The sequence below is a fragment of the Agelaius tricolor genome, unplaced genomic scaffold (assembly GCF_023055355.1).
Source record: "Agelaius tricolor isolate 1412-34295 unplaced genomic scaffold, bAgeTri1.0.p SCAF_1, whole genome shotgun sequence".
In the NCBI taxonomy this organism is placed as follows: domain Eukaryota; kingdom Metazoa; phylum Chordata; class Aves; order Passeriformes; family Icteridae; genus Agelaius; species Agelaius tricolor.
The window spans coordinates 72,827,749-72,851,753 of record NW_027269261.1 but is presented as its reverse complement, the minus strand read 5'-3'; the positions used below and the strand labels follow the sequence as shown (position 1 = coordinate 72,851,753).

The following is a 24,005-nucleotide window of genomic DNA, read 5'->3' as shown; positions in this document are numbered from 1 at the left end:
GAGTCTGAATGGAAATAGGGTTGTGTCTTGAGACCTCATTCCCAAAAAGCATCTGCCAGTCATGTCTGGTCAGAACAGCTTGGGGAATGTTTGCCTTCTTTTAGGAACCAATGGGATATTGATGGGTTCGAGCTGGTTTTCCACAAACTTGTTTGAATCTTAAAGGGCATTTTCATCTGTCTGCACAGAGGAAAATGTCTTTATAGAAGAGGAAAAAAGGTTTTAATAAGAATCCTTGAGATCTGTGATGTTGGGTTAAAAGGGAATGCAGTATATTATTGTAGTGTTTTTCACTGTGAAATACATTTGTGTTTCCTCTACACAAAAAAAAATTTAACAAGACCGGAGCAATTACAAGAATACCCAGATTTTAGATGTTATCTTGGATGTAGAAAAAGGGATGGATTATTAAAGTGTATAGTGTCTGAGAGAAATAGCACTCTAATGCTGTTTTTCACATCTTAATTTTAGTGCCTGCATAACCTACCTTCCTAAGATGCTCTTAATTGAACATTTCAATAGAATTTGAATAAAGTCTAATATATCTGGGATTCCTCCTCCACTTCTTAAAATATGATGTGAAATTTATTAGTCTTAATGTACATATCCCAGAGCTAATTGTTTTATCTTGTAAATCAGTTTCTCATCTTTTTTATGGCTTTTACTTTTAGATATAAAAAATTAAATAAATTCTTGATTGAAAAGTCTTTTTTGTTTTGCAGTAGCAAAAGGAGGAGGGGGTCAGCTTTGTAAGTGCAAAAGGATTTTTAGTTCTTTTTTTAATTATTTACAAATGCTGAATTAAAGGACAGCAGAGTTTAAATTATGCATTAAATTAGCATGGTACTGATGGAAGACACTCAAAGAAAGTTGAAATTTTTAATTGCTGTGATCCAAATTCAGCCACAATTTAATAGCTTAATTGGTGTTGATGAACTTAAGGCAGTGATAAACCCCAACCTATAGGCTTATTTTTCTTTTTGCTGTGAAAGGTAAGCACGCCGTTTCTACAGTACTGTCTGTCCTTTTGTTTGAGAGTTGACTGAGTATACTTTGATCCTTTTTTTAGAAAAAGAATTCTCTGTTCTCCCTTAAAGAAAGCTTCCTGAGACCTGGATCAGATTATGGAAACTAAAGTGAGCACACAAAAGTGCTTGTTAGAAAGTGAAATATATGTGCAAACTAAATGTGCCCTTGATGATAGCCTTATTGATCAAGCCAAGTTAATAAATCACTAATATCACGCAGCACTGTTCAACACTCACAGGCTTATATTGGTTTTCTTTTTTTTTTTTTTCCCCCTTTCTTTTTATGTGCCTGCTGTGTAGGCAGAGAACATGCACTTTCCTGCCACGGACTGTGTACTACAATTGAAATACTGAGTTCAGAGGGCTTGAATGTAGAATGTCGGCATCCAATACAAGAAAAAGGAACTTTTATAGCAGTAACTTACTGCTGGGATTGGGGCATTTTGCTTCTTAAGTATTCCTCTCTTTCTTTCTAATGCTTCAGGCCCTCATCCAGAATGAAATCTGGGGTCCTGTTTGGATAATTAAAAGAATTCCATGGGAAATTTGGCATGAAAATGCCATATGGAGTGACTTCTGAGCCTAGCAATGGCCAGCATTTGCATTCAAGATAAATGTTTAGTTTTCAAGAAGTCAGCCTTTAGGTTCTTCTTCAGTGGCTTTGCCAGTACATAAGGGCAACATCCTTTGTGCACCCTTGGGATTCTGGTCTGACAAGCACTTACTCCATTACTGCCCATATTTCCTTAAGCCCTCTGACAAAAAGCACTTATGATGAAGTGGATTTATGTGCCCGTGCCATGGGATGCCTGCAGGATCTCTGAGAGCCCTCTCGCGTTGCGCAGTGCATGTTCTCTGTAGCTGCCGCGTTGTTCCCGGTGCCGCGCGTTTTCTCCTCCGTCGTGAGATGATTTTGCATTCGTAGCTTTGCTCTGATTTGGGGTTGATCTGCATGCAGACCGTGTTAGTAGAGGAGGTTCTGCTCAGGCTAAAGTGGGGCTTCTGTGCTCGAACCCAGTGTCGTGCGCTGATGTCCCTGGTGTCCTGGAGCAGCAAGTGTCGCAGCCGGGACCTTGGTTCGATACCTCAGCTCCGTTCCCTGATGTTCTCGCTGAGAAATGAAGGCAGCTGGGTGAGTACCTGAGCCTCTGCTGGTGCAATTTGCCAAGACAGAATACAAAGTAGCATTTATGAAGCACTTCTTGTCATTTCATGGTCCTGCATTCATTACTAGCTAATGACTGGAGCACTGGTGTGAGAGTGGTGGTTGTACTGGGCAGTCAGCCATGAGAAAGAAATAGACACCACCTGTGGTCAATTCACAACCCTTTGCTATCCCATCTTTCTCTGTTCTTTTCCATAATCTCATTCCTTCTCTTTCCTTCCCAAACCTGCAGGTAATGTGGATGTGAGCCTTAGAAAAGGTTGATGAGACAGAAGCAGCTGACCCTTTCCCAGTATGGAGTTATCTTCCATTGCATTGTCAAAGCGAGGGAATTTGGGCTTTCTTACTTATCAGAGTAGCCAAGACTCAGTCCAGGAAAGCTGGGGTTGATTTTGGTGTTGGGAAGAAGCTGGACATGCTCATACATGTGCCTTCTTATCAGCTCACAAACTGAGTGGTCAGAAGCTGTGCTCTGCATGGAGCCAGGATCAGGGCTGGGTAAAGGTACTGATGCTGTGCTGGTCTGGAACTCCTGTGAATATGTGGAATGCACCTCACTCAAGAGAGAAGCCGCAATACGTTTCATTAGTTCAATAAGTTCAATGGAATTTAACAAAGTTTAACAGTGGGTTACAAAGGTTAAGTAAGTTGGATGGTGAGGTTCACCTTATTAATTACTGCATGGAAAAAGGGCACAAATGCAAACTGAGTTAGAATCAAGGTAGAATGTTTTGCACAGAGACTGGAGATGGAAAATGGTAAGGAAGACTCTCCTGATGAGTCATGAGGTATAGAGTGGTGGAACTCAGGTGCAGCCAGGTCCAGTCTGAGTCTCAGACAAAGGCCTATATCCAATGAAAAAAATACAAAGAGTGAGGAAGAGTCTTCTGTTGAGTCACAAGATTCAGAGTAGGCCTGCTTGCATTCTAAACTCATTATAGACCCTTGGTAGAGTTAGGTCCAATCAAGGTTTCAGACTTGGACAATGGATTATATTTAATGCAATGATCTATAATAAGTTGATAATAATTAATATTGAGTAGCTACATGAATTAGTAATGTTACATTAGTATTAATATAGGTTCCTGACAGATCAGCCATTGGTTAAAGGTCTCGCTGTCTCAAGGAGCCTTCTTGAGAGTTGTCCCAGGTTAAGGAAGGATCACCACCATGCAGCCAGGCTATCTGGCCAGAAGAGCTCAAGAAGGCTCACTTAGGCTGTCAAATTTCTGGAATTAAGTGGTTGGGTTATAGTCCAGTTGCATGTGATGGAAAAGGTTTGCATGACTCTTCTTGTATCAACAAATTTCTTTGTTCCTTCATTAATGAGTTTTGGAAAAGCCACCAGCTATTCATGTGTTAATTGCATGATCAGTGTTCCAAGCTCATGTGCATTGATGCTCACTGTGTCATGTTGCAGACATCCTTTCACTAAAAATCCTTTCCTTAGGATTTTTCCTTCTGAGAAGCTAAGAGGCCTCAGAGACAGAATGTAAACAATGGTTATCTGCTGCTGTGAAATGCAGCAGGTCCGCCTGTGATTGGCCCATCTTGGATGTTTATAATTAATGGCCAATCAAGGACCGAGCTACCTCGGACAGAGTCTGAGAGAGCTGCCCTTGTTATCATTCTTTTCTTTTCTATTCTTAGCCTAGCTAGCTTCTGAGAAAACCTGTCCTTCCATTTATTTTTAGTATAGTTATAATGTAATATATATATATATTAAAATAATAAATCAAGCCTTCTGAACATGGAATCAACATTCTCATCTCTTCCCTCATCCAAGAACCCCTGTGAACACGGTCACAGTGTCACTGTTTCCTTCATGGTTTCTCAGAGAACAAGTAGACACTAGAGAAGTTCTTGGCCTGGACACGGATCAGACCTTTACTTTGCAGCCTCTACCAAACTACCCCAGTTTGGTCAAGGGGTGGAATGCATCCATCACAGGGTTGTGGGCCTGCTGTGCTCATGGGTTTCTCCAAGCCTGTGTCATTAACCTCGAGGTGGGGAGTGTTTTTAAATCTGCTGCAAAGCAAGGACTTTACCCCACTGCTGAGCCATGTGTCTCTGGTCTGTGCTATGGTGCTCTGGAGCTCACCTGACTGGTGGCTCCTCGCTGGATGGTGCTTAAGGAGTCTAAGTATTGAATTATTCTGTCTGCTCAAGAGTGAATTTAGACTTCTTTTGTCTTTTATGCAGGGTAGTAACATTTTTCCTATGAGTTAACTGTATTACTCTCTTTCTTGTGGCTCCCACATTAGTTTTGGGAAGAGGAAAACAACTCTGTGTCATCACAGAATTGCCTGGTGATGGGAACTGTAAGGTAGATGAGTTCTTCTCTCCACCCATGAGCAAGTCCTCGAATGAGGTTTTACTGCAGGACTGTTCTTTCTGTTCCTCTTATATGCTGGCCTGTCAATATCTCTTAGGTTTTTAATATGTTACAGTACATTCATCTCTTAAAACAACAGTTTAATTTCTGTAGCCCAGCCACACAGCCAGTGCTAGGGAGATATTGCTGTCATCAGTGCATCTTTAAAAGCTCTGCTTCCATCCTTAAGAGCTACTTTGGCCATGGACTAAATTCAGAAATATACTTGGTTCCTGTCCAGTGCCGTGTAGGAATTTGCTCCATATAAAGATTCATCTCCCTGTATGGTCAGATTTTACATGCACACCTACAAATAATACCTGTTTAATGCAATATTTAACAGTGTGAACTACAAATTAGACCATAAACTCTTCGGTGCAGAGACCACTAAACTTTTTAGAGCATCAGACACATTCAGACTTCAAACCCAACCAGGGCCACCAGTCATTACCAGTTAGAGGCATAGAGAACAGCTTTAAAAGGAATTCCCTCATTAAACTGAAGTTGCTTTTACCCATGACAGGCCATAAAACCTGAATCTGTGGGAGGGAATGTTTGCCTCTGTGCATGCATGCCCCTCAACCTTTTTATTTTCAATGGGAATTAAAATAGACTGGGTTGCATATTGCATACCATTACCTTGGTGTTAAGCTGCCATTCCCAATCTCTTTTGGAAAATTGGAACAGAGATTCGCTACTTCTCATCCATCACTTTAAATGAAGGCCTTATTAAAACAGTTTTGATTGCTGGAAATCACAAATAGTATCTCTCTTTCCAGATTACTTTGTTTTTGCTCACAAAACTGTTAGAATAGGACTTAACACTCTAAGCCATAGCAGGATGTATGTCAGTGGTTCCACATGCTCTGGGGAATTTGCTGAAATGTGTCTGTAAGTCCTTTCCAGGAGGTGCTTGGTGGTGTTGAACCTGGGGAAGATTCTATTGGAATTTTTGTTGTTGGATTTTTTGTGGTTTTTATGTTGAGTTCTTTAAGTCCACTAGCATACTCTTTGATGCTCTTAGTAGTAGAATAGATTTTATGTTTCTATTGATGTAAAAAACGTCTTACTAGACATTTAGATTTTACTTCATTACAGATTTGTAAAGCTTAGGGCTTAAAGTCAGACTTAGTTGTAGCTCTGCCTCCTCAACACCTAAGAGTAGCTGTATACAGCCATGTTGCTGTGTAGACCAAATCACTAATTCCCAATCTTTAATATCATCTGATGGCTGTGAACTCATGAACTTTCTTGTGGATATTCTGAAAAGCCTCATGAATCTGAAGGTTTTAATGTTTTAATATAATAAGGTTCAGTCGACCAGCTGTACAACAATTACTGTTGCCTATGGGCCATGGTTTATGGCTGCTTGAGCTGCAAAAAATTGACAGTCTGGCAACTTGTCTGTGTTAGTTTCATGTAATTCCAGAATTGTTCTGTCTTGCTCTCTTCTGCCTGTACATCTGTATTGCAGTTAATTTCCTTAAAACTGGGAGACTGCTCCCTTCTGGAGTTCAAAGTGGCAGGTGGTGAAATGCAGACTTCAGCTGAACATTTTTATTGGTTCTTAATGGTGGCTTTAAACTAAAGAGGGAAAAAAATACTGAGATTTTATTTTGGGGTACTCTATCCGTGGCAAAGAGCACAAATTGAACATTTTACAGGTGCTAGAAAGATGCTGATGATTCCTTAAGTAGTCTTTGTAGTCTGCCAGGAATTTCAGGCAATTAACTAGCCACTGCTGCTGTTGACTAGCCAGGTTTTAACAGACCTTTTAGAAACCTTTTGGTCTTTTCATGTAAATAGACTTTTGGCAGAGATGTATACCCAGTAGATTTTGTAATGCATTTCCTTTTTTCATGTGTTCCATGTTTAATTCAAACAAGCATCTGACATGAAAGCTAAAGATAAAAGTGTAACATAGTACAATTAGTTTCTGTGAAGTCTGTGGATCACTAATGGAACACAGCTCTTCCCCCTGCACAACTAGCATAATACAGGCCATTTTTTGGTCATTTGTGTTGTACATTAAAAGCATCAAATAGAGCACTGTCGTGGGCCTGAGCGAATGGACAGAAAGTTCCTTTGTTTGATAACGCTGGAAATAATTTCACTTTCCAGAGACGCAAATGGGTAATTGCTGCAATCAGATCAGAGACATACAGCACTTGTAATGTAACCCTTCATGTATTAAGAAAAATAAAGCAGAAATTAGATCAGAGACCAGAAGTATGTATACATTTTAAAAGGAAGTTCAGTGAGCTGTTTCTCTCTTTCCACCACCATTACTGTCTGTGTTTCATGGATGTGTGTTGTGATTTCATACCAACTCATCTCTGGCACTTTCTGACCAAATGAACACAAGTTCAGGAGTACAGTTTGAAAGCAATCTACTGGATCTGTGTATTTAAATCCACTGAGCCTTTTAAGAACCAGGGTTTGTGAGCATGTTTAATGAAATAAAATCGGGCATTTAGTGAAAGTGAAGGAGAAGCATTTATTGATAGCAAAGCTGATAACCTCCTTCTTCTTTTTTAATGCTCGAAGTATGGATTTAGATCTAGATTTGGCTGCAGATTCTACCACTTTCACATGTGTCTGGTGTGGTGCACTAGGGTTTTTGGAAAACAAGTTCCAAAATAAGCAACCAGATCTTTGTAGAATTTAGCAGAGCTGTACTTCCTTCTTTACCCATTCTGGACAAAACATACAGGTTCTTTTAAAATTGTAGCATGTGTGTCATTCTGTATTACTTAATAGAGGATTTTTTTTTCTTATTTTACATCAACACCGTTTTAAAGCAGCTTGGGAATGTAACAAAGTTAAACAAGATGCTGCCTGTCTTGACAATGCCTCACAATAATGATTGTAAATTTCAAACCCACTGGTAAGACCCAGTTCATACAAGAAAGAAATGCAACACACAGAAGCCACATGTGGAACACACAGGGTGTGATTTGAGTCATGAATCCTCCTTTTGGTTCCTAAAAATGCCCATTTCTCTATAGTGCATTTACATTTTTTAAAGCTTTGCTTTGAAATAAATATTGATATTTCTGGGGGGCGTATTTTAGCTGATATATAGGCAGAGAATGGTGGTGGGTCTTTTATTTATTTATGTATATATTCATTTATTTATTTATTTTTCTACTGCAGAGTGCTTTGACTGCTGTTAAACAGTTTAGCTAGACCCAAAGGGATAGTGCTAACATGAACTGGTAAACCACCAGCAGTGTTATATCCTCTTGTGTCAAAGACCTTGTACAATGTAAAAGCTAAAGGTATTCATATTAATCATTTTCTCAGGACAATTTATAAATAGAAAGCATTTCAAAACCAAGACTTATTTCTTCCCCTCCTGCCGTTTCTTCACCATGAATAGACCAGAGCTCTTAAAGCTCTTGACTGTCTGCATGTCCTCTCTTTATGTCTTTTCTGACTCATTTTTATTTCAATTGCAAAAGTTATAGAGGTAGTCAAAATGGTGGGGACAGAAGTAAATGTGAATCTAAAACCAGAATATCATTGTCCTTGGTGCAAATAAAATAGAAAAAAAAACTAGAGAAATTACATTAAAAAACCAAAAAACATAACCCCTAAACTATGGAAAATAATAAATTGATGAGTTTTGAAAAAAAAAAAAAACAATTTCAGGAAAATATATATTAAAATCACATTTCCTGGTGAATCTCTGCATTTAACAAAGTATAGCATGTCTAGTGGGGGAAATATTCCCATTGTGGCTTCTGGGAGCAAAGAGGGCAGCACAGCAAAACCTGGGTCCTCTGTCAAGGTTTGCACACTCCAGGAGAACTCCTGACTCCAGGAGCCCACCAAGGGTAAAGCTCAGGTAGAAAAGGGAGTGGGTGTCAGGAGAGATCAGGGGCTCTTGGGTGAAGGGGGGAACACTGGAGCAGGACAGGTGCTTGTGGGGGTGCCGGTGGGGAAGAAGGGTGGGCAGGAGGAAGCAGGTGCCTCTGGTGGATTTGCAGACAGGAGGAATGACAGATTGGCTTGGGGAAGGTGTGCATGTATTTGCAGAGGGCATAAATGGGTTTGCTAATAACTTCCTTTCATGGGTTGATTGAGGTACTGGTGATGGGTGAACAGGCTGCTGGTGTTGACAGAGATTTCATTGGTACAGTGTGACCCAGGGCATTTATGGAGCTGCTGTACCCCCATCTCTGAGCTAAATTACTTCCCAGATGCGAGGCAAACAAGCAATCACTCAGCCTGGTCTCCTGTTCTTTATGGCTTCACTCTTCAATACTCATTCAGCAGTAGGCAGCTGGTTCCGTTTGGTTTAGAGGTTCTGACACCAGTAAAAACAAAACAAAACAAAAAACTTTTAATCTTCCAGCAATGAAATACACAGCAGACTTAAATAAATGAGACCTGTTGGAGCACCCTTGTTTTCTACAAGCCTTTTCTTCAGCAAAGGCGTGATTGTTTGGGAAGGCCCCCTAAAATTGCAGCAGGGGTCTGGTGTAGCATTTAAATCCGTGTGATAGTTTCTTCATCAAGAGATCTCTTTCAGATCATGTCCGCTTTGATGATTATTCAGCCCAAATCCTTCCCCTCCTTTAGAGTTATTTTAACCTCTCTGAAGACCTGCCAACATACCCACTTTAGCAGCCAGTGATGTTATGCTTTTTTTTATTGGCATTCAATTTCAAGGCTTGACAGACAGTAAATGCGAAGACTTCTCTTTACTGTTCTACAGTAATTTGTCCTACAGTTGTAAATAAGTCTCTCTTGTTCTACCTCCTGCTAAACAAAACTCACTATTTTTGGAAGAAATTGAGCAAACAGAAGATTGTTCCATTTTATGTAGCTGCCACTGAGTAGATATTACCATATCTGGGTTGTTGTTTGTTGGGTTTTTTTTTATTTTTATGGCAAATGAAGTGACTTATTTCTGAAAATACTAGTTTGTTGTGGATTTTTTAAGGTAGATCTATTAAATTTCCAGAAGCATTTTTTTTCAAATATATTGTATTTCCATACAGATATCTCATGCAAGCCAGGAGGACAATCACAGAATCACAAAATCACAGAACTGTTAGAGTTAGAAGGGACCTCTGGAGATCATGTAGTCCAACCCCCAAATGAATGATATTTAAAGATCTTAGGATATCCTCTTGGACTGTAAGAAACAAGCAAGCTACTAGTTATGAGGAACCATAATTAATCCCAATAGTCAAAACATTTTTATTCTGTATTTTTCTTTCTCTCTGGTAGACACCTTGCATTTCCAAGACTGAAAATCAGCCTCAAGGACTTGCAACAAGCGTCAGGTGGGGACAGACACCCATCAATCAGTCCACGCCCTGGGACACTGATGAGCCTCCATCTAAACAGATGAGGGAGAATGAAAACCCAGGTATGTCTCTAATCTTATTTGTAATTCTACCAGGGAAAATCGTTCAAAGCAAATTCACTGCACTATCTCCATTTACCTCTGTAAATTAGACTTCATTGTGAGCCCTTTCTTTATTCTTTAGCAGGGGTTTTCCCTCATTGTAAAGACCCCTCAAGTTTCTTCTATGCCAGGGCTGATACAAATGTATTAAGATGCTGCAAGTTCATTAGAGTGGGGTTTTTTTTATCCTTCTCTGCCTTCACTGGAGGGAAAGGCACTCTGTAATACTTTAAGACTTCTTTTATGTCCAGAACTACCTGAAATGATTTCCAGCTTCCAGACACATATCATACATTGTGCTACTATGCCAGACGCCTAATTACAATGTCTTTGTAGTGGCTGGAGCACCATTATTATACACACAGAGTGTTTGTCAGGGAGCCGTGAAAGCACAGCAGGGAAAGAGGTTCATTTTCTTGGAAGTGTGTGCTTAAGCTGCATAAAGTGCAAAATACATAAAACCGCAAACATGCCGCATGTCACCTGATGAGTATTTTAACAATTGTGCTCACATCGCTGCAGCAATTTTATGCACTTACTGCTTGGGAAGGGCTCCAGATCCCAAACTGCATTAGGTGTAGTGCAGCGGGGCGTGTCGGTGCCGTCCATGGGTGCGGGAGGGGAAGGATGAGGCTGTTGCTGTCTGTTCTCCCCCATGCCGAGCCCACCGCCAATGATGGCCTTCCTTCGTGCCGCAGGTGCAGCACCCTGGGTCACCACAGTGGCAGCGGGCAGCCAGCCTGCCCTCATCACGCACTCCTACGGGATGACACAGCCGCCCACCTTCAGCCCGGCCGCCAACGTCCAGGCCCCCGTCATCGGCGTCACACCCTCCCTCCCGCCGCACGTCACCCCCCAGCTCCCACTGATGCCGGGCCACTACCAGCTCCAGCCGCAGCCCTCCCAGCCCCTCAGCAACATGGTGGTCAACCTCCAGAGCCAGCCCTTGTACACCAACAGCCAGCCCCTCAGCATGTCCTCCATGAGTGGCGTGGGCCCAGTGGCCCACCCAGGCCCCGGGGCGGTGGGCAATGGCCACCTGGCCTGCCCCATGCTGCCGCCGCCGCCGCCGGCCCTGCCCTCGGCCGCCCTGCCCAGCAGCGCGCCCACCACCAATGGGCAGGCGGCCGCCCCACTGCCTCCCAATGCGGCCGCGGCAGGCGGCCCGGACAACACCAACGGGGTGCAGATGCTGCGGACGATCGGCGTGGGGAAGTACGAGTTCACGGACCCCTGGCACCCCAAAGGTAAGGTGGGCCAGCTCGGCCCCCTCAGGCGCGCAGCGGGGACGGGTGGCGGCTGACCCTCGGCGTCCCTGCTGCTCTCCTTGGGCCCGCCAGCTGCGGCGGCTCCCTTCACACTTTTCTAAAATGCAAAGCTTTTGTGAGTTACTGACGACAAAAAGCAACGTGTTAGCAGGAGGTATGACAGGCTGTGGGCGAAAAGTAGTGAAAAACAGCTTTCAGGCCCATCAGATAAGCTGGTGTTCCCAAGGGTAAAGCAGCCATCATCCCATGCCTCTCCCTGTGAAATACACCCCTTGTTTCCATCCAGCCACTGTTCTCCTGGCTGCAGTTGTGCATCTGCCACAACAATGACCTCCTTCTCCAGCCCTTGTCTTCTCCCCGCTCTGGTAGGAGCTCAGGCCAAACATAAGTCAAAGCTGACTGCAGCTGAACAGCCCAACATGTTCAGTGTTAAGGGGAAAACTCTTCATTACCATCTTCACTGGGCTCAAATGCTGCAAAACATATGACTGAATAGTCATGAGCGTTCTGAGAGGCTGACCTTTTCTGAGGAGTACTTTGTAAATGAGCCCCTCTACCAGGTCACAGTGGAGTGTTAGTTCCGAGTGTCTTACCCCAGACACTTCAAAACTACCAACACTCTGTGTTCCAAGATTCTAATTGCATTTGGAGAGTTTTCCCTTCCTCCCTTACGAATCATGACTGGGCCACGTGTACAGGTAAAGCAAAATGGAGCTTCCAAAAATATTAATGCAGACCTATCAGCAAAATCAATTAAATTGATTTTGTAAAAAAACAGCACCTTCATTAAGTCTGTGATATTTTATGTATGCATTTCTATTCAGACATAATCCATGTGTAAATTATTTATTTGCCACAAGCTATTAAGTTCTGTTGTGTAGCTCTGAATTAAAGACAAGGAATCTCTATTAAAAATGATTAGTCCAATAACTGTTCCTGTTCTTCACATAAATTTTACTTTGGTATGTGTAATCCCTTACCAAAGTTCCCTTGAAAAGGAGCTCAGATACAATCTCAGCAGTAGTTTTGTAAAACCAGATATTCGGATTGGTTTTAAGTTTCCAACTATAAAGCTCTAATGGTGAGGGCTCTTGCTGGATAATGAGCCTCTGAATTTTTCTTTGAGCTCTCTCTAGATGGGCCTTAAATGACACTGGCCCAGTTGGATAGCCAAAAATTAACCAACAATTATAAGAGTATTGTTAATTCTTTCCCTTTAGAAAAGAAGAAAAAAGCCCAAAGTCCACAAAAGCAATTTGTCAAGTCATGTTTATAAGTTACAAACCATTGATTTTGTAGAAGGAAAAAGAAAGCGGAGAGATTTATACTCTATCCTGGTAGACTGAGTTCTGCTGGATGTCTCTCTCCTCCATAGGAACTATTTGTCTTCTAAGAGACATCATCTCCACTTTCCATAGCCAGCTATCCCAATTTTCTGCACTGGGTACTCAGATGCATGATCAAATTAACGCAATTTAAGGGATTACTTGGTGTCACTGGAGACATGTGCAAATATACAATACAAGGGAAAACACATAAGCTTAAACCACTTTCAGGGCAGTAATTTGATCACATATCTGAGCCCTAGTGACACTAACCTAGTGAGACAAATGAGCATGTCAGTGACTGCACACTAGAGGTTAGGAATACTCCTAAATGCCTCGCATACTTAGGGCCAGCAGCATGAGCTGTTATTTACTCTTCCTCCATCAATTAACCTTCACCAGATCTCTGGCTAGCAGATGAAGTAAACTTCAAATCAAAGCCTAAGTAAAAAGATCGTAAAATATTTAATCAGTCTTTAATATTTGATTTACAAAAATTCTTAGTCAGCCTTTTTGCTTAACCTGCTGTAAACCCCGGTCTGGCCTAATAGTCCGAGCACCCCAGAGACCAGTCAGCCTAGGAGATGTTCATTGAGGTGCAGAGCAGAGTTCCTCACTGGAGGATACCAGGCATGCCAGACCTAGATCTGCTCCTGTATTTGGAAATTCCTGTACCTAGGAGAAGGATCATAAGGAGAATACTAAAACAAGCAGTATTTCTAATCCACGGCAATTGCTGACACATTAACCATACTGTACCTCACAAACTGCAGGCTAGACAACTGTTTTTTCCAGGGATTAGGGAGCTTCTCTGTGACCACCAGCTATTGAGTTATTCCCATAGTAGTTAAAAGCAAACAAACAGAACAGAATGAAGCATGCATATACAAATGTCTCATAAGCAGGACCTATTTTATAGAGATAAAGTAATCCCTTCCTCTGTTTCCAACCTAAAAAGCCCTTACATCTAATGCTGTAATTCTTCATGACACACCTGAAGTCAGAGAAGATATATCTTGGATTTGTTTGTGTTGAATGAGAGAGAAACAATCAGGAAAGAGGAGACAACTCAGTGCTGAACCAGACCTTAAAATCTCACTAGAATAAGATTCTTAATATAAGCTCCAGGAGTTTCAATGTGGCTTGATTATCCAATTATTTTATGTTTTAGTTTCTGCCCTCAGGGATTTCAGTCTCGAAAGACTGACTGATTTCACAGGCTTACATGGTAGATACCTTTCTCTCCAATAATGAATTGAAACTAGGAGACAGTATTAAGCTGTTCAAATATACAAGTTCAAACTAGTTCCCTACAAGTTTCATTTAAATATTCTCTCTCTTTCTTGGGGAACCTTGGCCAGTATTATAATAAGGGCCACTGCTAATGGCCTTGAGATCTATCTCATTATCCTGTGGAACTCTGAATTATTATTTCACTTGACAATCCAGTCTTGTCCAGGTTTGAATAATTGCCCAACTATCCCTTAAGTGAAAGAACAGTTCTTTCTGGTTAATATGATAGGGTTTCTTATATTTTTAGATTTTCTTAGGGAGCTGATTTGAAACATCATGTTTTATTTCCCATAATTATCTTTCCTTTGGCTATGTACATGTATGGGCCATTTTATATTGTGTTCATGCAGAACTAGGTTTCTTCCTCAGCTATTTCTAAATACACATAAACAAATAAGTTGCCAAAAGTTAAAGGCACTGCTGTCTTATTTGCAATAGGTCAAGAGATCTCACATGACTGAAAGAGTAATTTCCATGGCTTTGCAAAACATGCATTTTGATAACAAGAACCATGATATAAAACAGATATGTCATTCTCCAGTGTTATAGCTAATTTTTACCTAATTCCATTGAAACTATTTGTAAGAGAAATTGTGCATGGATTAGAGAATCTTCTTGGTCAGAATAGGTTATGTTCTTTAAACAGAAGTTAAAGTTAAGTACATGATCTATTTACTTAGTGAATTTGTAAAGTTGTTACATTACAAGAGAAATAAAATTTCAAAGGAATTATTGCTTTTAGCAATGTATGAAGAACTGTAGAGCTGCCTTGTGAAATGCAGGGGGTCTTTTACCATACACAATGAACAGGAGTTTTGGGAGGCGTCTGCTTTGACCTGTAGTTTCCCTTTGGAAAGGATTAAAGCCAAATACTTGTAGCTGACTTCAAAAGCCATGACACCTTAACACAGACATGTAACCAACTATTTTAGGGCAGAACCAGCCCTTGTTTTCCATCTGTGTCCCAAATCTTTATAAGCTAAATTGCCAGAGCAATTGATACAGCAGAATATTCAGGATGTTAATTGTATTCAGTGAAAATCCGCTGAAGTTCTCATAGCCAAATTTTTACGTGGTTTCTTCAGAAAATACAGAGCTGCAAAGAATATTCAAACGGATTTTCAGGATCTTCAGGCTACATGATGTGGCCAGCACAAATTGTCACTTGCACAATGTGCCTGCAGGGAAGAGAGAAAATCATCCCTTCAATTTCTGACACAAGGTACCAGTGTCCTGTGCTATGGCACAGTGGCAGAGACCAGTGTCAATGTGCCTGCCAATCCAGCTGAGCCAAACAGAGAGGAATTAATCAGTCTGATGAAGGACTGGAAGGGATTGGTTTCCTTGCAGGAACTGAGTAACTGAGATGTAGTCCTTGTCTGTCTCCTGGAGCAATATGCTTCCTGATATTCAAGACTTGCCAGTCCAAAGCTGAGCCCTTGGTGGATACCTGTGATATCATGTAGAACATAAACATTCCAGCTTGGACTCTGTTACACATTTGGAAATACACTACCTTCATAAATTTTATATACTTTGAAGCATAGTTTCTAACACAAAAAATGAGGAAAATACAGTACTTTATTGCAGTACTTACTCCTGCCGTGTAAAATAAACCATGGACATCATGGGGTTTAATTTGTGGATGTTAATGGAAAATACTGATGTTCATTTCCATAGTATTTGTGTTCTGTAATTCTTTGGTCTGCAGTCCTTAACTAGGGGAAAAGAAAGCAGATGCTAATTAGTGTTCAGAGTGTAATGACTGTAGAAACATAACAATATCAGAAATAAAATCTGAATGTTAATCCTTGTAACACTAATTTCTTAACACTTCATTTTCAAGCATCAGCAAATAGCATGAACTAAACAATAACAAAACTACAAAGGAATACTGTTGCATCATCACTTATTGATTGCACCTTTCACACTTGACTTTATTGCATTGGAATTCTCATTAGGCCTCAGACAATATTTACTTTCCTTAATCATGAATAGTAACAAGGCAGAGTACAACATTTTGTCAATAGCTATCAACTTTTTCTTCAGAAAAGGCTGAATTTTCAATGGGATTTCAGCTTGACCTGCATTTCTGTGAGTGCACCTACTTCCAGACATGAATGCTGGGGGGTGGAGAGTGTTTAAATTCTTCATGTAACCTAGCATTTGTTATTCTAGTAACAGTAGTTAAAGGATATTGTGTGATGAAGACTCTGGAAAGATTCTTTTCCATTCTCTGCCTTGCACCAGAATACATGGCCTGTGTAACCTTAGGAAAACCTCCATTTTGTCTAGAAAGGTGGAGAGATAGATTGTTAAAATTATAGGTATAAAATTATATGTAAAATTGTATGGGGGGTTGTGTGTATGTGTATATACATATATATGGATATGTATCCACATAGTTGTAGGGAAGGAAATCTACAATCTACTGCAATCCAATTGTTTGTAGCAGAGTTAGGTTACCATGGAAGTGTTAGCATTGTGCATGTCTCTCACTGTGTTTTCCTTAGAACAGTGGTGATTTCCTGGGATGGCCTAAAATGGTACTAAGGCACTGATGAGTAGTGCTCATTTGTAAGCTCAACTTGGTAATGATGCATAAGAGTTCACAGAATCACAGAATGGTTGAGGCTGGAAGGGGCCTCTGGAGGTTGCTTGGTCCAGCCCCCTTGCCAAGCACAGCCATTTAGAGCTGTTTGCCCAGGACCACATCCATATGACTTCCAAATATCTGCAAGGATGGAGACTGCACAAAGCCCCTGAGCAAGTGTCAGTGACCCCCACTGAGGAAACATCTTTCCTCATGTTCAGAGGGAGCTTTTTGTGTTTCAGTTTGTGCCCAGTGCCTGTGGTTCTGACAAGTGAGGATCATGAAAGAAACCTGGCTCCAGCCTTTTTGCACCCTCCCTTCAGGTGCAATTTATATACATTTATGTAATTTCAATTTATATACATTGATGAGATCCTGCTGAGCCCCCTTCTCTTTTCCAGACTGAACAGCCCCAGCTGTCTCAACCTCTACTCCTAGGAGAGGTTCTCCAGTCCCTTCATCATCTTCATGGTCCTTTGCTGAACTCTCCAAGTATGTCTCTCTTGTATTGAGGAGCCCAGAACTAGACATGCCACTTGAAGTGAGGCCTCACCAGTGCTGAGTAGAGGAGCAGGGCCACCTCCTACCATCTCAGCAATATTTGGCCTAATTCAGCCAGCCCAGAATACCACTGGCTTTCTTAGCTGCAAGAGCACGCTGCTGGCTCATGTTTTAGCTTGTTCATGCACAGTAATAAACTTAAAGCAAACAGGTCCTCTAAAATCAAATTTTTATCAATATTAGTTACCATCTTCTTTGATTAAAATAGTCTTAACAGGACTGAGAAGTTGATGAGAGTATCTAAGCCATCACTTGAGTGAAAATGAAACACATTTCCCCTTTCTATGGTCCAAGCAGGGTATTTTTTGTAATTCCTGTCCTTTTAATGTCACTGTCGGTCAGGTCATGACAGACAGAGATTAACTGCACTGAGAGTCAAAGAGGACTTGTAATCGTCCTAGAACATTGCCTTGCTAAACATACAGCATAAAAAAGGTGATTGAATTATCTTTTGATTGACAGATCTCAGTATATCAGTGACTTGAGATTTTGCATTTCAACTGGAGGAGGATCTTCTCAGCACCATCTTCTATTTTATGTGGGTTATCATAAAAAATAAAAATAAAAATTGGGGCGTTGATAAAGTGAGTCAAAACTCCCTGAACCTGCTTTTAAAAGTCATCTGGTCCCTGCTGCTATTTTTTGTACGTCTGATTTTTAAATATATGTCAGATTTGCAATTGTAGTTTATGTGTTGCAAATACAGAGCTGAAGAAGTTTCATTTTACTGTTGCACGATATTATGTCATCATTTGCAGATCCACCTAATTAATTAGACATTGATACATTTGAAGTTATCTTGAATTCCTTCCCACTCTCTAGTTTTAAGTTTGCTTAGAATGTGGTTTTGTACCAAATATAGTTTTGTCCGTGACAGTGGCCATCAAATGCATTCAACATAAGTCTGAGAGGCGGCTGAGTTCTGTTGAATTACTATTTTCTCTCCCGTCCACACAACACTGTATTCACAAGGTGCAAAATTTCTCAGGGGCTGGATGATAACCAAAATCTAGGATCTCTTTTGGCACAGAATACATAAGTGGCAACTTTTTATAAATACAGACCAAATTTTCAGGCAGGCTGCCTATTCATCCATATATCCATCCATCCATGTATCCATCCATGTATCTATCCTTCCAAATACTGTCCAGCAATCCATTGCAGTTAGCTGGAACTGCATTTGGATATTCTAAAAGTTATTAATTGTCAAAATACTTGCAGAGTTGCCATTCTCCTTTCAGAACTCATGTTTCATATCCGATTTCTCTGACCTTGTCTTCACTTGGTCATCTGTCTCATTCAACTCTTGACGCATATTGAGGTGCAGCCTTGTCTGCATCCATCCCTTTGGGTGCAAGAGGAAACATACCAGTTCCCTTTCACTCCGTCCTCCTGTGCCTGGAGGCACTTTAAAGCTACCTTTCCTGAGCATTTAGTTTGCTCCATAAGTTTGGCTTTTCCCAAAATGTCCCACTAAGATTTCCTCTTCTTCACAGCAGCATAATTCCACTTTTTTTGATATCATGACTTAAAACGTGGACAGTCAAGTTATAGCTGCTACAGTGTCAGCAGAGAATGGGGACTTCACACTCAGTCCAAACTCAAAAAGCTAGGTCCGTCCAGCACCAGACTGTGCATTTATGTATGTACATAAATGTTCCCAAAATGGGCTATTCTGTGACCTCTGGAGATCTCCAGAGAAGCAGATTTATTAAATTGCAAATGAGTTTTGGTTTCCTTACAAGAAAGTGGAAATGCTTTTTTTTCAAATCAGCAGTCCTCCATGGAGCAGTGTCTAAATTCTGAATGAAAAGGAATAATTTCTGTCTCACTGCATTCAGAATGAGAATTATTCTGTCCCTTGTTAAATTAAAAAAATCTGAACAAATTTGTGAAATGCAAACATTTCCAAATAGTGACTTTCCTTACATTACTGTGCCTTGAGATTGCTAATGATAAGCTCCACTGTCCCACAGCAAGGTGGGCTTTGAGTCATGGTCAATAATAACAACAGTAATAATAATAATATAGGATTACCTAACACCTCGAATCTTCTGAAAAATATCATCGGGGATGAAATCATCAGGAGGAAGAGGGTAGATAAGCTTGCAGGGATGATTACTCATAGACAAAACTTCCACCATCTAGATGTGCAAATAAAAGCAGCCTGAAGTTTTGTCCTATTTAAATTCAGAAAATTACAGCATTAAGTGTTTTATGTACGTACTGCTGTACTGGAAAAATCTCTGGGCTGCAAAAAAATATCTGTAAGTTCAAGAGAAACTTGACCGGGCCTGTTTAAGTCAGAAGCATTTGCCTAGAGAAGGTACCAAGATGCTTAGTCAAGTTTGCACCATATGACTATGCAATACTTAGAACAGAATGGAGGGTTTACCTCAAGACTTTGTGCATTATATTTTGCACAGTTTTGCTCATTGGCATTACTCAAAATAAATAAAAAGAATGTGGGAATAAAGAGAACATTAGGGTTTTTATTCATGATTCCTCTGAGGTTTCAATGGGAGACAAAATGCGTTTTGCTCATCAACCTGCACATGGAAGTATTTGGGTGAGGGTGAGGAAGATGGTACAAAAAAAGACAAATTCAGATAAAATAAAAGAAGTCTTAAGAGCAAATGTGGGCTGACAGTCCTTTCAGTCTGACTGATTTATAGAGTATCCAAATCCAATGTAAAACCCAGCTCCTCTGTATGACCTTTTCCTTGTGAAGGAAAAGGGAAATATTCCTTGCATCCCTAAGCTGTGGTTCCTTTAAACCAAGGATCATTTTGCACAAAACACTACCATCCTGTGGAAAACAGAAGGAGGAGCATGATAGTAGATTTCCATTGCGTGTAACCTAGGAAATACAAGATTCTGCTCTTTGCCTTTTCCAGCCTGCTGTGTGAACTTTGTTACAGATGTGGATTCTCTAGATGGCTGAATTTGCTGTGTTAAGATGTTTTTCTTCTAGATATTCTCTTATCATGGCCATACTGTGCCATTTTAAGAACAACCCTTTTCTTTGAGGGTTTTGTTTGTTCTTCTGTAGGATGGTTAGAGCTCTGATTTGGAGCTCTGATCTGTTGAACATCCAAATAGAGAAGCACTTTTTAGGAGCATCTTAGAAGAATTTATTCTAGATGGATAGCAGGTACCTCCAGCAGAAATCACTCAAGTGATTTCAGGTTTAGACAGATGCAGATATTTAATCATCCATATGTAAAGAACCATCACACTCCAAAGAAATACATGAGTCTCTCTTTCATTTGTAGAAATGTATCAAGACCATTGACTCATATTCCTTCAGCTCCAGAATAATAAACTCTTCACTGTATGTTACTTGCTGGAACAGTAAAAGCAAATTTGACATCTTGTCCAAGGATCAGCTCTTCAAGGACAGTCAAATCTGCTCACAAGCAGAAATTCACTACATTTCAAGAAGAGCCTATCTGTGAAAAGCCCACACCAATAAGAATTTCTTCCTTGAGAAATTTAATGAATTCAGCAACCCTTTGCTGGAACTGCCCTCATCTCTATGGATAAGCCATCATTACTTAATTTTTTTTTTCTTTCTCTCAAAACTGCCATATGGGTAAACCCTGTGCAGTGAGTCTCAATGTTATCAGTCAGGGCTGCACTCACTTTTGGGGAGATAAAGTGGTGCTGAGAACGTCTCTTGGCTTTAAGGGTAAACTCAACCAAGAATTTTACTAAAACCAGGAAATTATTTTATCATGTATTTTTGTCCAAATTTGTGGATGTTGAGGTGGTAGATTCAGTATTTCAGTAAGTTTTGGTATTTCCTGAGGCTGGAGTCTTCTTTTTGTGTTGTAAAGAAAGTAGAGAAGGGCTGTTGATCTATATAGCTATCAAGAAATAATGTGTTAACATATTTAGAAGACAAATTCTAAATATCAAAATATGTTTTAATGAGAGAAGGGACCTATTTTAAAAATATTAAGTCCTTTTACATGTATTGGGTTGGTAACATTGTCTCATTTCTACCCATTCAAATGCCCTGAGAATGTTGGGGGTTTAATATAATTTCTCACTGGCTTAGGAGGTAGCCAGCCCTGGAGTGGAGTGGGACAACCTAGGTACCCCAAAAAAAGGAGTACTTATATTTCCTCCAAGTGAAATAAGTGGTTTAAAAGATATAATTTATAATTATCCAGACTGGATCTAGCTTATAATTACATAGTCTGGACCTGTGCAAAGACACTGAAATTATTATTTCAGGTTTGGAGGGAGGAAAGTGTTTGGCTGGGTTGGTAGTTGTTTGTCAGCCATGAACTGAGGACCAGGAGAGTTCAAGGAACCTCCCTTAAATCTTGTATTGATGTCCCAAAAACAGATGATGAGAGATTTACTTAAAACCTTAAATGGAAAACAGAATATGTTAAAAAAGACATTGTAATAAAGAAGAGGCAGTGATAGCATCTTGGATTGTTATTATGTGGTGAATAAATGAGAATGATAAATAATTTCTATTCAAACTGAAGTCTTGATTATAAAAGCCCTAACCAGCAATCAGGTCTGTTAAGATTCCTTCCCTTGCCTAAATTTAGAAAGTGAGAATATCACTCAGTCATTAAAGGACAGGCAGCTAGGGCCATGTAGATCCTAGATGTGTTAGCACATCTGATGTGGTTGCTGAGTACTGGGAGAACAGAGCTCTCCCACAGGTTCTGGCTGTCTGGGGGGACTTGGCTATCCCAGAACATGTTGGAGGTCACCAGGGCCCAGTGGGGTAACAGCTGCACGGGGCTTCTCTGGTTGCCCAGTTGAATCACTCTTGGTTCTTTACTGCACTAACTAGGTTTCCATAAATGTGATGTAGGTACTTATACACTTTAACAACTTGAATTCATCAATCCTGTTTTAAATTTCATGGATAGGATCTTTGTATTAAGAGAGCATTTTGATAATGTTGGTTCAACTTACCTAAAATTAATACAGTATTTGCCTATTGGGTGGAGTAAACAAACACATCAAGCCCCTTTTTGTGATCAGTATGGCTTTCCTCTTCTGCCTGTGGAGAGCTACTTGTGGATGTGATACATCCAGTCATTTACCAAGCATCATTTCATTAGCACCACTAAAGCCAATTTGGGCGCATATTGTCAACAGTTTTGATTCAGGATTTGTTGAACTTCTACTTACACTGGTATCTCACACAATTTCCAGTGCTGTCTTACAGTGTTTAAAATACTGAGGCCTGCTAAGAGGGTTAATGCTGAGGGAGAGGCTTACATACCTCATTGAGGAGCCCTCATTGCAGTAGTGCGGTGTCCCGCAGGGGGCTTAAGCTTTTCGTTCAGCAGTGACTCAGAAAAGGACAAGAGCCGTGTTCGGGTTTCCACCAGCGCTCAGTCTTTCCTCAAAGGCTTCCTCACTAATTCCCAGCTCATCACAGTCCTCATCAGCCTGTGTAATGTGCTCATCACACGCTCATTTTCAGCTTTTGATTTGGCCTGGCTGTCTGCTGGGGAAGGTTTCCTCTGGTAGAAGTCTCCAAGTGCATGAACAAGTGAGCTCTAAGTGTTACTAATAAAAAATCCTTTAATCCACTTTAACAATGATAAATTGGAACTGAGAACTCCTCTTACTTTACAGATACATTCAGTTCAGAATTTCACTTAAGTCAGAAAATCATTTTATGGGCAAGAGAAAAGTCCTAAACACTCTGATGTGGACAAAGGGAATGGAAGGCCAAGTGCTTAATTGCTCTTACTGTATCTGAAGCACCTACTGATGACTGAATCTTCCACTGACATGGCTGGTTCATATAAAATTCACTAGTCTTTGCCATTATTTTTATTCTTAATTCACTGTGGAATTTGCCTTTTTATTTTCCCCACATTGTAGCTGGTACATGATGAAAGAAAATAACTGATCTGGGCCACAGAAGTTCAGATTGAGCAAAGATCTGTCTAAAATGTACTTCCCTGGATTTAGATGGATTTGCTGCATTGTCTTAGTAGTAAGTACCTGACACCTAAAATCTGTATTGTTATGCACCTGCTACCCTATGTTCGCTTCTATGTTGAAGAACATAGCATGATCAGACACAATCAAAAATAAAGTCTCTTTATTATTCTTCTTTCCCAGAAGCATGGGAGTTTGCACTAAGGACTCGTCCACAATGGTTTGTGCCTCTTGTAATCCCTACAGATCTCTGTTTCGGTAGTGGCACTTGAACATTCCCCAAACACAACTCACTGCAGTGTTACACCAGGCTCAAAGCAGAGTCCAGGCAGCAGGAGGGCTCTTGGAGGGATGTTCACCTACCTGGCCTTACTGTGGGGCTCCTTGCTGGGACACCTCAGGTACCTCCTCCGTGCCATCATCATACGTGACCTGGTCAGGCTTCAGGAGGCAACTCACATCCCAGTACCTGATTTCCAAGCATCCATCCATTATCTGGCAGCAAATGTAGGCTCATTGTTTCATGTCTGATTTTGAAAATCTGGCCCCAGCAGCAGGTTTCTGTGCATCACTGTACTAACATCTGGCTTTTACTGGCTTGGCAGGCTGTCTGTATCATTAAGTAGAATGAAACTATTCACTGATATGGACAGAGATGATCCTGCATCAGTTTCCAAAAGGACGATAGGGCTATTGGCAAATTAAATAGTTGAAGAAATTCTCCATCTCTCTTCCTTTTCATGATGTATCAGGGACTGAAATTGAGGGGAAAGCAGAAAACAAACTAATGTGAGTGTAATTCCCAAATTTCAATCTTCTGTATATTATGGGTCATTACCCGTTAATTTGCTAAATGGCAGTTTCCTATGAAAGAAAAGTTTTGTTTAGCTGTATAATGATGACAGATGATGTAATTAGTATCATCCTTGCACTGAGAATGATAAAAGCATTTCTTTTGTGTGTCACTGCTTTTAGACAGTATAATATCAAAAATGATAACAGTGTGAAAATTGGACCAGCCGCCTTCGTATTGTGCACGTAGAAT

General features: G+C 40.5%; 1 protein-coding gene across 2 annotated transcripts in view; it reads left to right on the top strand.

Moving 5' to 3' along the window:
* KLHL29 (kelch like family member 29) overlaps window positions 1-24,005 on the top strand; it is a 390,175-nt gene that overhangs the window by 241,513 nt on the left and 124,657 nt on the right. Inside the window, exons 4-6 of one of the 2 annotated variants that reach the window (XM_071440010.1) lie at window positions 2,047-2,160; window positions 9,809-9,950; window positions 10,688-11,236. In XM_071440010.1, the coding sequence (XP_071296111.1) occupies window positions 2,047-2,160; window positions 9,809-9,950; window positions 10,688-11,236 (805 nt within the window). The remainder of the gene's footprint in view (window positions 1-2,046; window positions 2,161-9,808; window positions 9,951-10,687; window positions 11,237-24,005) is intronic. The other variant, XM_071440015.1, reaches the window with a different exon arrangement.